Source organism: Mustela nivalis (genome assembly GCF_964662115.1).
Source record: "Mustela nivalis genome assembly, chromosome: 16".
Taxonomy (NCBI): domain Eukaryota; kingdom Metazoa; phylum Chordata; class Mammalia; order Carnivora; family Mustelidae; genus Mustela; species Mustela nivalis.
Window position 1 is genome coordinate 67756509 of NC_139035.1, and position 17801 is coordinate 67774309.

The 17801-nt window shown below is 61.5% G+C and overlaps 3 protein-coding genes and 1 long non-coding RNA gene across 7 annotated transcripts; 2 read left to right on the top strand and 2 right to left on the bottom strand.

Annotated features, from left to right (window-relative positions):
- Positions 1–4825: 4825 nt before the first annotated feature.
- LOC309850150 lies at positions 4826–8893 on the top strand. The gene is made up of 2 exons (XR_014304105.1): positions 4826–4925; positions 7454–8893. It is a non-coding gene; the product is annotated as an uncharacterized lncRNA (long non-coding RNA).
- Positions 6601–7242, top strand: DPM3 (dolichyl-phosphate mannosyltransferase subunit 3, regulatory). 2 transcript variants are annotated; one of them, XM_082703698.1, is made up of 2 exons: positions 6601–6721; positions 6895–7242. In XM_082703698.1, exon 2 carries the CDS (start codon positions 6900–6902, stop codon positions 7176–7178), a length of 279 nt encoding a protein of 92 aa, XP_082559824.1. In that variant the 5' UTR covers positions 6601–6721; positions 6895–6899; the 3' UTR covers positions 7179–7242. The 2 variants fall into 2 exon arrangements, with proteins under 2 accessions (XP_082559824.1, XP_082559825.1); XM_082703699.1 differs by having other exon boundaries at positions 6696–6806.
- Positions 6894–9978, bottom strand: SLC50A1 (solute carrier family 50 member 1). 2 transcript variants are annotated; one of them, XM_082703685.1, is made up of 6 exons: positions 9805–9978; positions 9431–9508; positions 9186–9309; positions 8509–8670; positions 8133–8252; positions 6894–8048 (listed from the first exon to the last, which is right to left on the bottom strand). In XM_082703685.1, the coding sequence occupies exons 1-6, from the start codon at positions 9882–9884 to the stop codon at positions 7947–7949; spliced, it is 666 nt and encodes a 221-aa protein (XP_082559811.1). In that variant the 5' UTR covers positions 9885–9978; the 3' UTR covers positions 6894–7946. The 2 variants fall into 2 exon arrangements, with proteins under 2 accessions (XP_082559811.1, XP_082559812.1); XM_082703686.1 differs by having other exon boundaries at positions 9739–9950.
- A 793-nt stretch (positions 9979–10771) lies between these two features.
- EFNA1 (ephrin A1) lies at positions 10772–16424 on the bottom strand. 2 transcript variants are annotated; one of them, XM_082703688.1, is made up of 5 exons: positions 16126–16424; positions 12848–13143; positions 11937–12002; positions 11754–11804; positions 10772–11597 (listed from the first exon to the last, which is right to left on the bottom strand). In XM_082703688.1, the coding sequence occupies exons 2-5, from the start codon at positions 13044–13046 to the stop codon at positions 11485–11487; spliced, it is 429 nt and encodes a 142-aa protein (XP_082559814.1). In that variant the 5' UTR covers positions 13047–13143; positions 16126–16424; the 3' UTR covers positions 10772–11484. The 2 variants fall into 2 exon arrangements, with proteins under 2 accessions (XP_082559814.1, XP_082559815.1); XM_082703689.1 differs by having other exon boundaries at positions 16190–16396.
- Between the last annotated feature and the right edge of the window lie 1377 nt (positions 16425–17801).

Consider the following 17801-nt stretch of genomic DNA (forward strand, 5'->3'; position numbering starts at 1 on the left):
CTACTGGGCTTTGCTGGGCCCCGGGGCTGCTGGGGCTGACCGCAGGCTGCTCCATGGGGCGTTCGTAGGACCGAGGCGCGCGCCGGTGTGTGAGGGTCCGGGGGCGCCCACCCCGAGCCCCTCGTCTTCCTGCCCAGCCTCCAGCCCCCATTTCCAGCCTCTGTGAAGAGTTCCAGGTTCCAGACAGGACTCCGGACGGTGGGACTTGGGGCTTGAACTCGGGATGACCTGCCTTCTGGTTTTGTCTTTGAACGCTTAGCCGGTGGAGGTCCTACAGCAAGCCGGGTGAGCTCAGACTGAACCCCACCGGAGCGAGTTCAGTCCCCTCACTGCCATGGGGACGGCGGGCACCGGCAGCAAAGAAGGTCAGGCCCAGGAGCAAAGGCCGAGCGGTGCCGGCCACCGGCCCGCCGGGCGTCGGACGAGCGTTCCCACGAGGACGCACCCCTGCCCCACGCAGCGGATGGCCCTCCAACTTGTCCCCCAGCCCTGGTGCTGCCCTGGGTCTCCAGTCTGTAGGGTGCCTGGAGGCGTCCGTGCTCACCCCTGCCGCCTGGCTGCCTGCCCCCTGCTTCCCACCAAGGTCAGGAGCAAGTCAAGGGTTTTGGTTCTTTTTTTTTAAAGATTGTCTTTATCTATTTGAGAGAGGGAGAGAGAGAGAGTCTGGAGCAGACGCAGCCCTGAGTGTGGAGCCCAACAAGGGTCTCAATCCCACGACCCTGAGATCATGGTCTGAGCCAAAACCAAGAGCCAGAGCCTCCACCGACTGAGCCCCCGGGCACCTTGGAAGTCAAGTGTTTTTTTTTTTTAAAGATTTTATTCATTCATTGGACAGAGAGATCACAAGCAGGCAGAGAGGCAGGCAGAGAGAGAGAAGAGGAAGCAGGCTCCCCGCTGAGCAGAGACCCCGATGTGGGGCTTGATCTCAGCACCCTGGGATCATGACCTGAGCTGAAGGCAGAGGCCCAACCCACTGAGCCACGCAGGCGCCCCATGGAAGTCAAGTTTTGACAGAGTGAGACCCTGTGGGCTTTGGATTTGCCAGTCACTGCAATTGCACGAGCCGGTTCCTTAAAATAAATCTCTTTCTGCGTAACATTACGTCCATCCATGAGCTCTGTTTCTGCAGGGAGCCCTGACGGACAGACCATTTTCGTGAAATGACCTGCGGGAAGGTGAAGAAGAAGTTAAATAAGCTGCTCAAGATCATGATGAAGGCGTGTCTGGCTGGCTCAATTAGGAGACTGTGTGACCCTTGATCTTGGGGTTGTGGGTTCAAGCCCCACATTGGGTGTAGAGATTATCTGAAAGTTAAAAAAAAAAAAAAAAAAAGAAAAGAAAAAACAATTTGCTACGTGAAGGAAGGGCTGCGGCTGAACTTCAGACCCGAGGGTGCCCGCCAAGTTTCTTGAGCCAGTGTGGCCGGGCACGGCCCAGCCCCCGGCCCCGCTCCCCGCCCCGTCTTATGCTCGCCCATCCCAGCTTGGCCTCCACCGCTCCCGGTGCCCTGGCCGCGCTGTGTGCACGGCGCCCTCCGTCCCCCTCTGCCCCTTACCCGGCTCTCCCCCTCCTAACGCCACTCATTACTTGGCACATTAAATACTGATCTGTTTGTCTGTCTGCCACCACTTACTTCACCGAAGCAGGAAACCTATCGGTTTTCACCGAATGCTTCACTGAAAGCGGGTGCTTTGCCTGGTCTGTTCCCCGGAACACGGCTCCAGGGAGGACAGGTGCTTGGCACACGTGTGTTAGACTCAGGGCTCCTCGAGCAGCACACCACCATCAGGCCACATTGTGAGCTCTTCCCGGGACCTCACCTTTCCCCCTGCATCCGTTCCAAACGGGCCCCAATCCAGAATCAGCCAGTCTGTCTCTCTGCAGCCAGGCCTCTGACAGGGGCCCTCCTCCCTCAGGCTAGCGTCTCCTCCAGCTCACCTCTGGGAAGCCCTGACTCACGCAGCCCCTCCGCCCCACCCAAGCAGTAGCGCCATCTCGGATCTCCTCTGACCCCTCCAGCCTGGCTATAACGTGGGGAGTGTCCCTGCTAATTACACGGGTGTCTGTCCTGTTGCCTCTGCGGAGCTATGGGAGCCCTTGGGACAGGGTTGGAGGCCACGCAGCCTGACTCACTGGGGCCTCCCCCAAGGACTCAGTAATCAGCTTGGCCCTTGTGGGTGCCCAGAACGCTCAACTGCCTTCCCCCAGACACTCAGGCACACATGGGGGTTACGCACTCTTCTAGGGCTGAAGGCGCCCGACCTCAGGGACCCACACCCCGCCCCACAACACACATCCTTTCAAGGGGCTCTAGCAGCCCGCCCCAGCCTGCCTTTCCAGCCCCATCGCCTGCCACTCCCCCTCAAAGCGTCTTTGTCCAAGAGACAGGCACAGAGAATTACACCCCGCATCTGGGCTTCGTTCAGGTTCTCTGGGCCGTGCGTGCCCTCCCAACCTGAGCAACCCTCGCTCATCTTTCCAGTATCAGCTGGGGCTTCTGGGCCTCTGTGAAGTCAGCCCTCCTCTGCATGGGTCTCATTTTGCATAGCTCCCCACCCAGTAGATTGTGGGATAAGGGCTCCCACATTCGGAGCATGTCTTTCTCTTACCAAAGCTAACAAAAGCCGAAAACCCACACAAATGAGCTGAGCCATCCACAGGAGTAACTTACCTCCGAAGAAGGAAGGGAGGCTGGGAGGGGCGCCCTCAGCCGCGACAGGGGGCCAACTCCCATCGCAGACTCCCCGCGCACGCACTGTCGCCAGCATCCTACACATCAGCTCCTTCCCTCTCCGGGGCAACCCCAGGAGGGAGGGCAGCGATGGGCTCCACTATTTAGGTGGAAAAACTGAGGCTCAGGTTCATATAGCTAAGGAAAAGACAGAGCAGAACCCAGCCTCAGGACAACCAGACTCGAAACCCCCCAAGCCCCAAAATATATACATGTATGTATTTTTTTTAATAGGCTCCACGCCCGACACAGAGCCCAGTTTGGGGCTTGAATTCATGATACTGAGATCAGGAACTGAGTCGAGATCAAGCGTCGGACACGTAACCAACTGAGCCCCCCAGGCACCCCTAAAAGCACAAGCTTTTATCTACTGAGCCACAGTGCCTCTCCTATGCTACTATAATCACATGTAGCATGTCCTATGGCTCCAGAAGAGGGACGGTCTGCAAAAAGACTGAAGAGGAAGGATTTGGATGGTAAGAATCCGCCAGCTTCTGCTGAGCACTGTCCAAGGCCAAGGGCGCTGTGTGCAACAGGTTGGGAGTCTCCGGAGTAGTTCGAGTTCCTGGGACCAGGAAAGCTGGGCCGGTCTCCCTGGAGACCATGAGATGGGAACCTGTCCTTCCTTCTGTCCCTTCGGCTTTACTTTTAGAGAAGCGTTGTTAGGTCTCTCACACTGTGCTGGCTCCTGGAGCCACACTGTCCCTGGGCGAGCCGCGCAGGGAAGAAAAACTGATCATCACGCTTAGTGCCAGCTGTGGAAAGAGCCCGGGTGCTCAGAGGAGGAAGATGGTGGCCAACCCTGCAACCTTGAAGGACATGAAGCTTGAGTGGAACACAGAGAAATAGGGACCCACATTTTCTTGTGGCATATTTATGGTCTCACTTTTCACATTTTGTGTGTGTGTATGTTTAATGCACTGGGAATTTATTTTGGGATAAGGTGTGAGATTAAAATCTAACTTAACTTTCTTTTTCTTTCTCTTTTTAAAAAATATTTATTTATTTGACAGAGATCACAAGTGGGCAGAGAGGCAGGCAGAGAGGGGAAAGCCGGCTCCCTGCTGAGCAGAGAGCCCGATGTGGGGCTCGATGTGGGGCTCAATCCCAGGACCCTGAGATCATGACCTGAGCTGAAGGCAGAGGCTTAACCCACTGAGCCACCCAGGAGCCCCTGCAAATGGTTTTTAAATCCTTAGTCTTCCCTCACTTGCTAGAGCTGCCATCTCTATTATATGCAAATTGGTACATTTTCAAAAATCTATTTCTTCCCTTTTTACTGTGATGCACTGATCTAGGGAGAGAAGCAATATACTGGGGTGGCAAAGTCCGCAAGCTCAGAGGTCACATTATGTGGGGTTTGTGTCATGGTCTCATTTGTGACATGGAGATACAGTCCCCACTCTATATGGGGCTGTGAAGACTGAATGCATGACAGCACTTAGCGAATGTCAGTTGCAGTGATGACCCCTTTCTGCCCCCTCCTAGACCAGGAACCAGGAGGTTGAAACCACTAAGCCCCAAGCCTCGAGAAGGATGGCATGGTTCTTCTTAATATCTGCCAGACCTTGGGCAAGTTATCATTCACCATCTGTCTGTTTTAGCTTCCTCACTTATATATGGTGATAGAAATGATCTACTACAACATTCTGTGAAAATTAAACACGACAATGTCCCATAGGGCACAACATATCATAGCCCTTCAATGAATGTTTATTTTTCCGATTATTATTATAATGCTGTAATTTAGTATCTGTCTTTATGTGTTGTAGGGCGAACCCCTCCTCATTATCTTTCCCATAAAACTGTTCTTGGGAGTGGCATTCTTTCTGGGCAGGTCTACTGGGGATGGACAAACAGAATTTCTGCATCTACGGAGCTGACAACTTGCTGCTGAATGGCTCTGGAAGGGATTATGACCAGGGAGGTCTTGAGTGAAGAACCAGGAGCGTTTCAGATGGAAAGGGAAGTGGGTGGAGGGGGGGCTTTGAAGTTCATATAGCAAAAAATATACATATTTTAAAGATTTTATTTACTTTTTTGACAGAGAAAGCACACAAACAAGGGGAGCTGCAGACAGAGGGAGAGGTGAGGATGAGGGATTCCAACGTGGGGCTCGGTCCCAGCACCCTGAGATCATGACCTGAGCCGAAGGCAGACCCTTAGCAGATGCTCAATCAACCGAGACACTCAGGTGCCCCCCTCATAACAAAAAAAAATTTTAATCTGAAAGTTTTTGGTTTTTTTTTTGTAAGATTTTATTTATTTATTCGACAGTCAGAGATCACAAGTAGGCAGAGAGGCAGGCAGAGAGAGAGGAGGAAGCAGGCTCCCCGCCGAGCAGAGAGCCCGATGTGGGGCTCGATCCCAGGACCCTGAGATCATGACCTGAGCTGAAGGCAGAGGCTTAACCCACTGAGCCACCCAGGCGCCCCTTATAGCAAGTTTTTATAAAGCTTTTTGTCCTTTTTCTTTAACAGAATTTGCATAGTGTAAAAAGCAAACTCGTTTTCCAAAGGCACTTAATGCAAAACCCGGGCCCCTGTTCTCCAATTCTCCCGGGCACTGCTCCGTAAGCCCCGCCCCGGGTTCCGGGCGGCCTCCCCGGTGCACATCATATTTCTCGGTCAAGTGCTCGTACGTTTATTTCCTCTTCCATTTTAGACATAAGTGACCGCCTGCCATGGAAGGCGAGGTTATGGGTTTCTTTACCGGTGACCCCCTCGTACCTTCCCCTCCCCCACCCACCCGAGCTCCCTCCCCGCGGTGCTCGACGCTTGCAGGGTCAGGGCCCCAAGGCAGGCCTCCAGCGGAGCGACCCCGCTCTACCGAGCGAGACTGCGCCTCCGTACAAAGTGCTTTCGTCAGTTCACGTCAGGGGCGGGCGGCTGAGAGGCGCGGGTCTCCGAAACCTGGAGCCCCCAGGGCGGCCGGGTCTGAGCCTCGGGTCGCTCGGCCCGGGGCGGCCTCCGTCTCCTCCCTCCGCGCAAAGCCTCAAGTGGGGGCGTCTGGACGCGACGCTCTGTGTTTATCTTAATTACGTGGTTATCTTTTACATAATTCTCTAAATTAATTACCTCAATTTTGTAGTTACCAGGTGGACCCTCGGCCCCGGCTCGGCCCGGGCTTGCCGATGCCGTCACCGAACTCACGCTCGGCTTGAACCCGCCTTTAACTCTGCGCTGAGCTCGGTCCTTCCCCACACCCCGCTCTGGCCGGTACCCCGGTCTGCTGAGCGGCCCGCGCGCCCCCGGGTGTGCTCGGGTCAGCCGCAGGGGCGGCCTGGGGCGCGGGACGGGGGTCCCCCCGCGGGCGGCTGTCGTCCGTGCCCTTCCCCTGAGGCCCAGCGTGGCCGGGCCCTGCCCACGCGCCCGCCGCGAACCCACCCCGAACACCGCTGGGTCCACACCCGCGACTCCGCAGGTGGTCCCCGGCCCCACGCGCGTCTTTCCTGGGAGCCCCCGCCCCCGGGCTGCGGGGGGCACCGCGGCTCCCCGCGGCTCTTCACAAGTGCCACGACCCCGTCCTAACAGCGCTCTCGAGGCGCCGCGGTCAGTGGTCCGGGCCTCTGCTCCGGGCCGGGGGCGCGCGCGGCTCCGTTTCTCCGAGGTCCAGCCCGGTGACCACGGAACGTCCAGCGAAAGGAAGAAGACGTGCACCGGGTTACATGCCCATCTCCTCGCAAAGTTTGAGGCTGTCCTGGGCAGGACGCCAGCCAGCGGGAGGCGGGCCCCGAGGGAAAGAAGCGCCACTGGAGCCCCCGGGCCCTCGGGCCGCAACCGGCCGCTCGCCCAACGCAGTGGCCACTCAAGCGGCGGCCGCCCCTTTCCCCAGGAACCACCGCGCGGACTACAGCTCCCAGAAGGCCGCGCGCAGGCTGCGCGAGAGCAGCCTCCGCGCGGACTACAACTCCCAGAAGGCCGCGCGAACCGAGAGGACTTCCGGACGCTGACGTCTGAGCCGCGCCGGGCCGGGAGGACCGCGGCGGCGGTGAGTGCGGGTTGAGGCCCGAAAGCGGGGCGCGAGCTGGGCGGGAGCCGCGGCGGAGCGGCCCTGGGGGCAGCTGTTCCGGAGGGTGGGTGAGGGGGACAGAGAACTGGTCTCAGGCAGCGAGGGGGTGGCGGGGCGGAAGGGACCGCGAGCCGCGCTTTCTCTCCCCGCAGTGCCCATGACGAAGTTAGCGCAGTGGCTTTGGGGACTGGCGCTCCTGGGCTCCACCTGGGCGGCTCTGACCACGGGAGCCCTGGGCCTGGAGCTGCCCTCGTCATGCCGGGAGGTGCTGTGGCCGCTGCCGGCCTACTTGCTGGTGTCCGCCGGCTGCTACGCCCTGGGCACTGTGGGCTACCGCGTGGCCACTTTCCATGACTGTGAGGACGCCGCTCGCGAGCTGCAGAGCCAGATCCAGGAGGCCCGGGCCGACTTGGCGCGCAGGGGCTTGCGCTTCTGACCCCCGGCCGCGTTCCCCCGCAGCCTCTCTCCCGCCGCCCATTAAAGAGCAGCTTATTTTCTAACTCTGTCTCGCTTATGGGGCGCGGGAGCGGGGGATTCCGTGCCCCAGCCGTGGGGGAGGGGGCGCCTTCCTGGGGTCACCTCCGCTCTTATCTAAGCATCCTTGTCTGTGTCCCGCCTCCTTCCTTGTTCCGGAGGAGGCAAAGGCCCCGACTCCAGACCTCTCGAGAGGGAACTGTCATCTCACTTTCTTGGTCCTTTGGACGCGGGCAGGAAGGACTTCTGGAAATCCGAATTCTGTTCATTACGCCCGGGCTCCGATCTCTGAAGGCCTTCCTAGGGCTCTTCGCCGTCCTGGTTCCTTCAGATTCGTCTTCTGAGCCCACCCCAGCCCGTGGAACAACTGTGGATCAGGCAGTGCACCTTCTGCCCGTCACCAGAGCAGACAGGTTGAGAATCATCAAACAGAGACTACGCTTTGATGGGCAGGGGTAGGCAACGATTTATTTTAAGGCACATTCTAAGGATTTCACCTCAAGGTCCACAATTTAAAAATATAATCTATAAAAAATAAGTGATTCATCTCCCAAGTCCCAGCCAATCTTCCAAGCAAAACACTTTCTTTGGTCCCTCGGTTCTCAGAGCTGTCTTTTTCCTTTCCACAACCTGCTGTGCTCACGGAGCCGGTCAGCACAAACAGCTGCGACAAGGAGCTCTCTTTGGTAGCAGATTGGCCTTAAGGTGCCCAGGGGTCGGGTGAACTCCCTCAGGTCTGCAGGAGTGGATGGCTCCTGTCCTGCTCCCGGGAATACTTCCAGAAAAGCCAGAGGCGAATGACGCTGGTGAGGACCCCTGGTAGGTTGGGCACCTGAAGTCACAAGGGCTGCTATGAGGAGAGGGGCTGCTTCTCCACGGTGCACACCTGTCACCCGTCCCTCTCTGCTCAGCTTACCATGATGTAGGGATCGCCTAGCCGAAACCCATAGAGGGTCCAGGAGGCGGAGGTGAGGAGGGTAGCAATGGTGAGTGGGAAGGAGAGACGCTGGGTTGATCTTGTCTGAATGATCTTGGCCTGCGGAATGAGGTTGGAAGACCCCTATTCCAGACACACCGTAGAGCTCCCACTTGTCTACGAATTTCCTCAGAAAAAAGGGTCAAACTCCTCTCTGATCTTCTGTTACCTAGCCTTTTCCTCTTGCCTCCCACTCACCTAGCATTACTGCCCTCTCTTCAGGACCGTCCTTCCTTCGGAGGGTAAGCTACAGCCTCTGGCTAAGGGACCCTGACCCTCCTCATTGCCTCCACTTCCCTGGACAGCCCCCACTCACCAAGTCAGCCAGTGGTGAGAGGTACATGCTGATGGTGAAGATGCTGCAGAAAAGGCCCAGCTGCCGGAGCCGGGCCTCAAGGTTGGGCACCAGGAGCCAAAAGTATCCAAAACCCAGGAGAAGGACCCCCAGCAGGGTCGCAGTCTGGAGGAGCACCGGACGCTGCAGGGGAGAGAGTAGCCTTCCTTCTAGATGTTTCCAGCAGCCCTCTTGGACTCAACTGACCTTGGACTAAGCCTCTTTCCCTCTTTCCAGTGACAAACACATGTCCCATCCCCCACAGCACTAGCGGCTTCTAGGAGAGAAAGGGTTTGTTTTTGTTTTCCGTGTGAATTTGGTACACACAGTAGTAACTTAATAAATGCTGGTATGACTGGGGAAGCACGGCTAATCAGCTCATTTCTCAGCCACTGGCCCTGACTGAAGTAACTATCGGAGACATGCCCAGTCCCTCAGCTAGCTGGGCGGCAAGGCACCAGCAGGCCAGGCAGAGCTACCAGCCTGCCAGAAACGCGGGGCGGGTGCTCTGTGAGTGTCAGTCGGCGGCTCCACGGAGGAAGGAGGACTGCGAGGCTGCAGGGCCTTCCAGGAAAAGGTGGCAGTGCCGGCCTCTCCTGACATTCTGGGAAGCCCCGCAGGGCGCGCGGCAGAGAGGCGGGTCCGCGGGAGGGCTCTACCTTCCGAGGGCAGTAGTGCAGGTACACCAAGATATAGGCGGTCTGAAGCACGGCGCCCGTGGCGTTGACGAAGATTAGGGTCCCGTCACCTTTCAAGGCCCCGTAACTCATCCAGCTCAGGTTGCTGCAGGGTGGACAGGAGAGTCGTTCGCCACGGGGATGAGGATGGGAGGGGGACCCCAAGGGGCCTCTTTAGCGTTCCTCCCCCCCACAACCTTTCCCGCCGCAAACGTCGCCCCTCTCACTTGATGTCGGTGGTGAGAAAGGGCAGGAACTGGACACTGTCCACGCTCCGGGTCGTCCGCATTTGCCTGAGGTCCGAGCTGTAACGGGACCCGAAAGCAGAGGTGAGAGATGGGAAGGGAGAACCGAGCTGCTGGGGGGAGTCGAGATCCCCGATGCCTGTGGTCGTCCTCGGACAACTGCAGGTCCCGCCCCCGCCGCAGCTCTCTGGCTTCTCTCTCAGGTGCCCAGCCTCGCCCACGTGCCCTGGATCCCTCGACCCGAAGCCACTTTGACCCAGGTTTCGGATGCAGCCCGGAGCTGCGACCACCTCTCTGTCCCCGCTCTCCCTTCCTGGCTTCCAGTCCTGCCCAGCCTCGCCCGGCCGCGCTCTCACAGGCCGGTGGAGTACATGGCGAGGGTGAAGAGCACGCAGGCTCCGGAGAGGAGCGAGTCGGCCGCGCCGCCCGCTTCCATCTGCCCCCGCGTCGGATCCTGCACCGCGCGCCCGCGTCCGCTTACTGGGCCGGAGCCCGCGCCGCCGGAGCCCCGCCCCTGCGTCGGGGCCCCTCCCCCCGGCGCGCCGCCGTCCGCCGGAAATGGACCCGAAGCCCCGCCCACAGGACGTCCAGCCGGAGCCAGGTCCCGCCCCGGGGTCCGCGCCCCCGGGAGGCCAGACACCCGCCGCCCCTCACTCTCTGCTCACCCCCTGACTCACCCGAACCCCATCCTCAAGTCTCTGGCGCGTGAGGGGTCGTGGCCGACCTCAGTTACCGGACCTGTCCCGCCCGGAGCCCGGATGGCAACCTCACCTGCCCAGGCTCTGCCCTGGATTGTGGAAGCCTCTGCCCAGCGTCTCCCCTAAACAAGGGGGCTTCCTGGGAATCACAGTCTGTCAGGCCCTCTGCCTTCCGCACACTGCCAACTTCGGGTGACTGGGCCGGCGGACTGGAGCACTGCCGCGGACCCCCAGTCCAGCCGGCAGGACCCGCTGCTGACAGCTCTCCCTGCAGCCGCCCACGGCCCACTCGCCCCGGTTGCTGCGGCGGTGGGACCCCGCGGCCGGCCGTGCCTCAGCCGCTGTTCCCCTGACGCATTCAGCAGCAGGAGCCCAACAGTCTGCCAAAGCCCAGCGCTGCCGGAGTAGGTAGGGTGCAGCCTGGAGCCCCCGAGACTGCCGTGTGGCGCACAGAGGAGGAAGCACCCCAGCCTTCGGTGCTGGCCGGGAACATGTATTCTTTCCAGAAGGAAAGAAGAAACTTGAAGCCCAGTTGCTACCTGGTGTGCCCCAGAGCCTAGCACATGGCCAGGACTCAGTGGTCCTAAATTAGGAGGGGGTGGGGGAGCAGACAAGCATGTCCAAATAGAGAAACAACATTGTTTTATTTTTCTGTATAAAAAAATTCCAGTTGTAGAAATCACAGACACACAAGTTTATGTACAGATCCTGTACGCGTGGGCCCTGCCCTTGCGGCTACACTCTAGGCACGGGGTGGCACAGCCCCCCTGCGGGCACCGCTCTGGGCAGTGCTGCCCCCAGCTGGGACTGGATGCAGTGCCTGGTTACTTCTCCATGGCAGCTCCAAAGACTTCCGGAAGCCTCGGGAGAGACACCGGGTCAGCCCAAGCACGCTGCCTCTCTGCTCTCTGGCTCCCAAGCAGGGAACCGCCTCGTGCTTTTCTGTCGGTCAGTTCATCTGGGCATCCCGGCTCTCTCTGGAGGGGCATCTCTGCCAAGTTCAGTGTCCGCCTTCGTGGCCCCAGGCCCCTTCCAGCTCGGCCCCTACAGTGCCCTTCTTAAGAGGCCACATCCACACGGCTCGTTTCTTTGGCTTGAGGTCAGGAATGGTGGGGAAAGGACTGTCCCCACTTCTTTGTCTGTCCCTGGGGGTGGAGCCAGGGAAGGCACTGGCAGCTTTGATGAGCTCCTTTGGGTCAAAACCCTTAATACCCATTTTGAGGCTGCTGAGTGGCAGCTTGTGCTTGTGGCGGGAATGGTTCCCAGGACGGGTGAGGGATGCCTCCATCCGGCCTCCTAACCCCGTTCCGATCATCAGGTCAGATGTGGCACACCCCCTCACGGGGCCTGCAGCAGCAGCAGCGGCAGAAGCAGCACAGCCCAGGCCAGTGGGAAGAGGCGGGGGGCAGCACTGTGACCGATGCTGTGGAGAACCTGTGCATCTGGATCATCTGCAAGGTGAGCGGGCCAGTGCCCCCAAGGTGAGCGACCCTACTGCAGCCGCAGCCCCCAGCTCCACGTGGTTCCCCCAGCCCCCGCCTGGCAAGGGAGCCGCCTTCTATACCTCCGTGAGCAGACCCCAGGCCCAGTCTGCTCCAGCTACCTACCTGCCAGAAGTCTCTTCTCCTGGGGGTTGACGTGGGCCTGAGGACTGTGAGCTGAAAGGGAGAGTGGTGGCCGATCAGGGCCTGTCCCGGGGAGGTGAGTGGGACTTCCCTGCCATCCCCGGTCACTAGCCCAGGCCCCGCACACAGCCAGAGGAAGGAGGCGCACAGGGCTCTGACACTCACTGATTTTGCCATTGACGGTCACCTTCAGCCTCAAGCACTGGTCTTCCTGGAGGTGGATGGGTTTGGCTGCAAGACAGACCCGGGCAGAGCATTAAGGGAGGAAACTTCTTTGGGAGAAAACCCAAGTGCAAATGCCCCCTCTTCCTGCTCATCTGTGCGTCTCCCCTTCCTTGTTTGCCCCCTTTCTGCCTCCTGTTCAAGCTCCCACTCTTTGCAATGACTCTTGGCTTTGGAGGTGGCGCTAAAAAGCACACAGACCCCCGTCCTTCACTGCCCCCAGCCTGAAGTTGGCTGAGGCCTTCACACTATGTTCCCCCTAGCCAGGCCCCCCTGAGCACATTTTCTAACTCCTGAAGCCACCAGGGTCTCTCCATTGGTCTTAGGACGGAGTCCAAACTCCTCCGCACTTCCCAGGCCCCCGTGATGAGCCCTGTCTACCTCTGCCCACTGCCAGGGTCCCTCCTGCTGCAGCCAGACCGAGCCATATGGAGGTCCCTGAAGACGTCATGGTCCCTCTGCACATGGTCCCTCTAGCCAGAGTCTCTGCTTGTCCTAAGCTCTTGGGTCATCTGCCGCAGGAACACGTCCCTGAGCCTCCCTGAGCCTCCCGAGCCCTGCAGGTACCCACGTCACTTCCCCAAGGCTATGAATCTTCACAGCCCGCTGTTCTAACAGTCAGTGCCCCGTGTGTGTCACTTTCCAGCCTCCTGGAGGACAGGGACCCTACAGCGTTTTATCTCTGTGCCTGCTGTGCAGAGTGGAGTGCCTCATACACAGCAGGTCACACCACGCTGTCACACAAATGCATGAAAACAGTTCGGGATGGGAAGGAGCCATGTGCGGCTCTGTCCTGAGCACGTGCCTCCCGCTGGCCTGGCCCCAGGCGGCCGGCACAGGAACGGGGGACTCACAGATATAGTAGTAGCTGTGTCCCTCCTTGAACTCCTTGCCCAGGGTGAAGGGCGTGAAGCGCTGGAATTTCTCGGACAGCTTCTCCGGGCCGTGCCTGGCGCTGGGCTGGTCGCACTTCCAGCGGACCTGGTCTTTGGACCGGGGCTGGCACAGCCGGTACTGCTCGTGCTCCACCAGGTACAGGGTGTACCGCTCCATGGCGGCCTCGGCCACCGTGTGGTCCTCGTAATGCGGGCAGATGATGTCCAGATAGTCGTTTAGCTGCACGTGGACCGTGTAGTCCTCACTCCGGAACCTGCGCGGGCGCAGCGAGAGCGAGCCGGCGGTCACTCGGGGGCCCGGCTGGGGCTGTGAGCTTCCAAATGTTCACTGGGCCCCGTGAAGATTTTTCCAGAATCCCAGCTCTCCGTATTTATGGCTCTTGACCCCTTCGGGATCTTTACACCATCTTCAAACACGCCTGCCCCCCAGCACTACCTCTCGCTCACCCTCTACATAGTGTCCGCTTTAGTGCCCTTCGGGTACCAAAGCACTTCGTGTGGCCCCCACATCGTCGCCCACAGAAGGGCCCCTGGAGGTGTCCTGCTCTTCTCCGGGAAGCACTTCCCCGAAACTGTTCTCCCAGTGGCTCTTTAAAATGCTGTCAGCCCTCACTCTGAGACCCTTCCGGGCAATGGGGGTCAAGGAACCCCGGCTCTCACAGCACCTGCGGCTTTGAGGTCCCCCACTCCTGGCCACCGCCCCCACCCCCAGCCCGAACCCCTGGGTGCATTCACAAGGGCCAACTGAACTGCCATCCAGAGCCCGCCGGGGCCACAGCAAATCCCCCTGCCGGCTCCTCGGCTTTGGGCTCAGGCCTCCTAGTCCTCTTCTCCCAAAGCACCCCAGACCTCCCAGTCCCTCTACTTCCAGAGCCACGCTGCCCCCTCCGAGGAAGAGCGCCCGGAGGCCTCAGTGGGAGGCCTCCTCTTCCACCCACCAGCCCTGGGGCAGCCAGCTCCCTCCCGCAGGCCCCTCGGGCTCCAGCCGGGCGGCCCGACACCTGGCTCCAGCCGGGGCGGGGCGGGATCAGGCCGGGCGAGGGGCCTCCCCCGCCCCGCTCCGAGCGGGTCAGCGGCTCTGCACTCCCCGGCGCTGGCAGCGGGACTCAGCACTGTGGGCTGCCCACCGACGCCGCGGCCCGGCTGGGGGGAGGGGAGGAGTTCGGATGGGAGGCCTCTGGGGTGGGCACCCCTTGCCCCGGCCGCGGCCCCCCCCTTGCCCCCACCGCGGCCGGGCCTGGGGGCAGCGTGCCAGCGCTCGCCCGGCTACCCCGGGCTCCTCCCCCACGGGGACGCGGCGAGGGGGGAGTCGCGGTGGCGGAGGGGGAGGGGAGGAGGCGCGCGAGTGAGGGAGAGGCTTTTAAAATTCCTCTCTGGAGAGATAAACAGAGAAGCCATTTCAGAACAGGTATTTCAGCTCTGGGCCTGGCGTCTTTCCCCCATTCCCGTGACGGGCACTGACTCATTCCTCGTCCACCCCTGCCACCCGCCCCAGCACTCATGAGAACCTGCGAGCATCTCCCTTGCCCAGCGTGCATGCCCCCCCCCGCCCCCGACCCCGGGGCCACGACCTGCCCTGGGCCCGGTCCGGTCCTGCAGGCCCAAGCCGCTGACGGGTCTGAGTGGGCGTGGCTCCCCAGCCCAGCCCTCCTGCCCCAGCCGCGCACCTCACCCCCCTCCCCCGCCCGGGCCTGGAGCCTGGGGCCTGGAGATCCGGCCGATGCCCACTGCCCTGAGTCACCCTGGCCGGCCTCACCCCCAACCAGCTCCTCGCCCCCTCATCAGTGCTGCAAGCTGACCCGGCCTGGCCGCCTGTGCACTGCACTCTGCCTGGCTTCTCTTCAGTCCTGGGGCTGGAGGGGTGTGTGTGTGTGTGTCTGTGTGCGCGCACGCGCGCGCACGTGTGGCCAGATGGACAGGGCAGAAGCTGTGCTTGCTGGGGGCACCCGTGACTCCCCTCTTGGGAGTACAATCTGTTCCACTCAGCGCTCCTCTGACTCTGACTCCCGGTCTGGGAAAGGGGGGCAGCCGCGGCGTCAGGGAAGGCCTGGAGGGGGGCAAGGAAGAGGCTCCTTCCTGAAAGAGAGGAAATCTGGGAGCTTGGGAACGGAAAAGGCCAGGTTCCCCCCTCCCTACTCATGGCTTCCTGCCCCTCCTCCTCCTCCAGCCAGCACCTGGCATGGGCATAAACAGGGACTTCGCTCTCTCCCACTAGGACAAGATCGAGCAGGAGCTGAAGGACAGGAAGCCTGCGGTGGAGAGGGCTGACCGGGTGCCCCTGTGGCCGGTGGGCAAAAGGGCACTGGCCTCCGGGGTTGGCAGCTGGCTGTTCCCTCCCAGACCCACAAGCCCCAGCCCACAGACCCCCATCAGGCAGTGTGGCCGCAGGGTCAGAGGAGGCTGGCACAACATTTTTCTGGGGGGGGGGGGCACGCGTGCTAGGGCTGGGGGTGGCTAAGCTGAGTGGAGTGTTTTTCCTGACCCCAAGCGTCCCAGCCCCACTCCCTGCTCCACCCTGCCCCCCTCTCCCCTCTTCCCACAAATATTGTTCCCATAACTTCAGAAAACTCAAGGGCAAGAACAAAGGGTCCAATGGGGCTTCTTCCTCCCAATACCACTTGCCTCCCAGCTCTAAACCTGCCCAGGAGAAATTAACTCCTTCCTGCCCAGAGCCCTCTGTCACCCTTTTTAACCAATTCACTCCTTCTGAGCCTTTCCCCTGCTCTCCCTCTGCCCCCCCATCTCATAAACAGGTGACTCCCTCAGCCTATGTACACACCGCATGTGCCCCCGTTATGCCAACTGGAAAGACCCCTTGTGGGGATGGGGCTCCCCAGGGTCATCTCAAACACAGAACACAGACGCTAAAAGTGGGAAGGCCAGGTCCTGAGGGGGCCTGCTGAAGGGTCCTTCCAGGATTGCAGTGACCATTCTGCTTACCCCTGATGTCACATCAGGTACCTGTCCATGTGGGCAGATGTCCAAGTGACACACAGAAGCTTGTGGCAAAAGGGCCTAGAACAAGAGCCCTGGCCGGCAGGAGCTGTTCAGCAAGCGCCCCTCACTTCAGGGTAACAGAGGTGCCCAAGAGAAGGAAAGGAAAGGCAGAAAGATCCCTGTGCAAGTAGTCACGGCGGGTTCCTGCCCAAGGGTGGGGTACTCCCCCGGAAGAAGGGAGGGGGCAAAGTCTACGGAATCCCTCCCGCCTCTGGTCAGGGTCTGGCCGGGACAGTTACCGGGGCCAGGGGGGCTCGGGGTGGGCAGTGCCACCCGGCTGCCGGCCGGAGACTCGGCGCTTACTTGGGGTTTGAACTGTTCCAGAAGACGGTGTGGCGGTCAGCAGCGGCCAGACTGCAGCACAGACCCAAGAGCGGGGCCCAGAGGAACTCCATAGCGCTGGGCCTGGCCCGGCCGGGCGAGGACGAGGGGCTCCTCCGGGTCCTGTTCCCGCGGGCTGTCTCGGCGGCGCCCTCTGCACCGCGCACGGCTCTGGCCCCTCCGCCAGGCGACTCCGCCTTTTGGGCCGGCGCCGTCCGCCGCCCCGGCCCGCCCCCGGCCCCGCCCCACCCCGCCCGGAGCGCGGCGGCCGCGGGGCTTGGGGGCTGGGAGCTGGAGGAGGTGGAGGCGGTGGGGGAGGGGAGGGCCGCGGAGCCGAGCTGGCTCTGAGCGCCGGCCGCGACCGAGGTGCTCGGCGCCGCGGCTTCGCTCGCTGGCGGCTCTGCAGGCGACCCCGTGGGCCTGTGCGGGGCTCTGGGTCTGTGTCCGCCGGCCCCGTGGCGTGCGGGAGAAGGGAACGAGCCGCACGTGCAGGGCTGCGAACGCGCGGGTCTGGCGGGCCGCAAGGTCGTCCGCAGGCCGCGCACCTTTCCCGAGCCTGGCACGCCCGGGCTCGGCCGCCCCTCCCCACACGCGCTGTTTGTTTTTGTTGGGTTTGTCACTGTTGTCTTTGTTCGGGAGATTGTGTCATCGCCTGGATGCCGGGAATAAAGTGCGACCCTGTGTGATCGAGTGTGTCACGCGTGCGGCCGGGGCTAAGGGCGCCTCTGCCCGTCATTAACAGCGCGAGCGAGGGACATTCGGGCTCCTGGGCGTTCTCTCTCGTTTCCAGTGCGCCAAAGGGCGCTAGTGACGTGCCTGAGCGCGCGCGTGTGCGCCGACACACGTGGGTACCGAGCGAAGGGGCTTTGAAAACGGAGAGTCCGGGCCTTCACCGAAGGTGACTAACTGGGGCCACGCCTGTGCGCGTGTTGGTGAACGGCGTGTCTACACAGGGGCAACGTGCACCGGCGAGCGGGGCCTGCGGGGGGCGGCGGGGACTCGCACGGCGGCCCCCGGGCCGGGCGGCGGAGGCTCCGGGCCGGCGGGACCCTCCCCCTCGCCAGGCGCTGCCACCCGCTGGACTTGGCCTCCCCGAGCCCCGCTCCCCGCCGGGGTCTGCTGGCGTCTGGAGCAGGGTCGGCGCGAGCGAGGACAGGTGTTGGCCGAGGCTCGCGTGTGCGTCTGGAGCGGAGGCCCGAGGCCGTGTGCCTGCGTGCGTTCGGTGGCTCGTGTGTGTCACCGCGTGGCAGTCCGCGCGCCCGGCTGGCGTGGCCAGCGTGTGCGCCTTCCTGGCGGGCCCTTCCCCGCCGCTGCACCTCGCCGGAAGCTGTAGACCCGGGGCTCCCGGCCGACTCGGGCCCAGCTCCCTGTAGCCCAGGCCGTTTCATCCTCTTCTTTTACGGCCGGGCCTGGCGACAGCGCCTGTAATTACACGCGGCCGCGACGCCGCTGCCAGTTGGGCGCGGAGGTCCCTCGGGGGAGGAGCCCGGGGCGAGGAGGGCCGGGGGCGGGGGGTGCTGGCCTCCGAGGGCCGCGGGCGGCAGGAGGCGAGACCCGCCCCGCGGACTGTAAACACCTCCGAGCGTAACCGAGT

What these genes read in the sequence shown, in the direction of transcription:
- DPM3 (XM_082703698.1), top strand. Translation starts at nt 6,900, where the DNA reads ATGACGAAGTTAGCGCAGTGGCTTTGGGGACTGGCGCTCCTGGGCTCC.
- EFNA1 (XM_082703689.1), bottom strand. Translation starts at nt 16,281, where the DNA reads ATGGAGTTCCTCTGGGCCCCGCTCTTGGGTCTGTGCTGCAGTCTGGCC. An exon ending in TGGAACAGTTCAAACCCCAA is followed by an intron (nt 13,144 to 16,189) that starts GTAAGCGCCGAG and finishes GCGCCCGCGCAG; the next exon opens with GTTCCGGAGTGAGGACTACA. An exon ending in GACCGTCAATGGCAAAATCA is followed by an intron (nt 11,805 to 11,936) that starts GTGAGTGTCAGA and finishes TCTCCCTTTCAG; the next exon opens with CTCACAGTCCTCAGGCCCAC.
- SLC50A1 (XM_082703685.1), bottom strand. Translation starts at nt 9,884, where the DNA reads ATGGAAGCGGGCGGCGCGGCCGACTCGCTCCTCTCCGGAGCCTGCGTG. An exon ending in TGCACTACTGCCCTCGGAAG is followed by an intron (nt 8,671 to 9,185) that starts GTAGAGCCCTCC and finishes TCTCCCCTGCAG; the next exon opens with CGTCCGGTGCTCCTCCAGAC. An exon ending in TAGGCGATCCCTACATCATG is followed by an intron (nt 8,049 to 8,132) that starts GTAAGCTGAGCA and finishes TTGTGACTTCAG; the next exon opens with GTGCCCAACCTACCAGGGGT.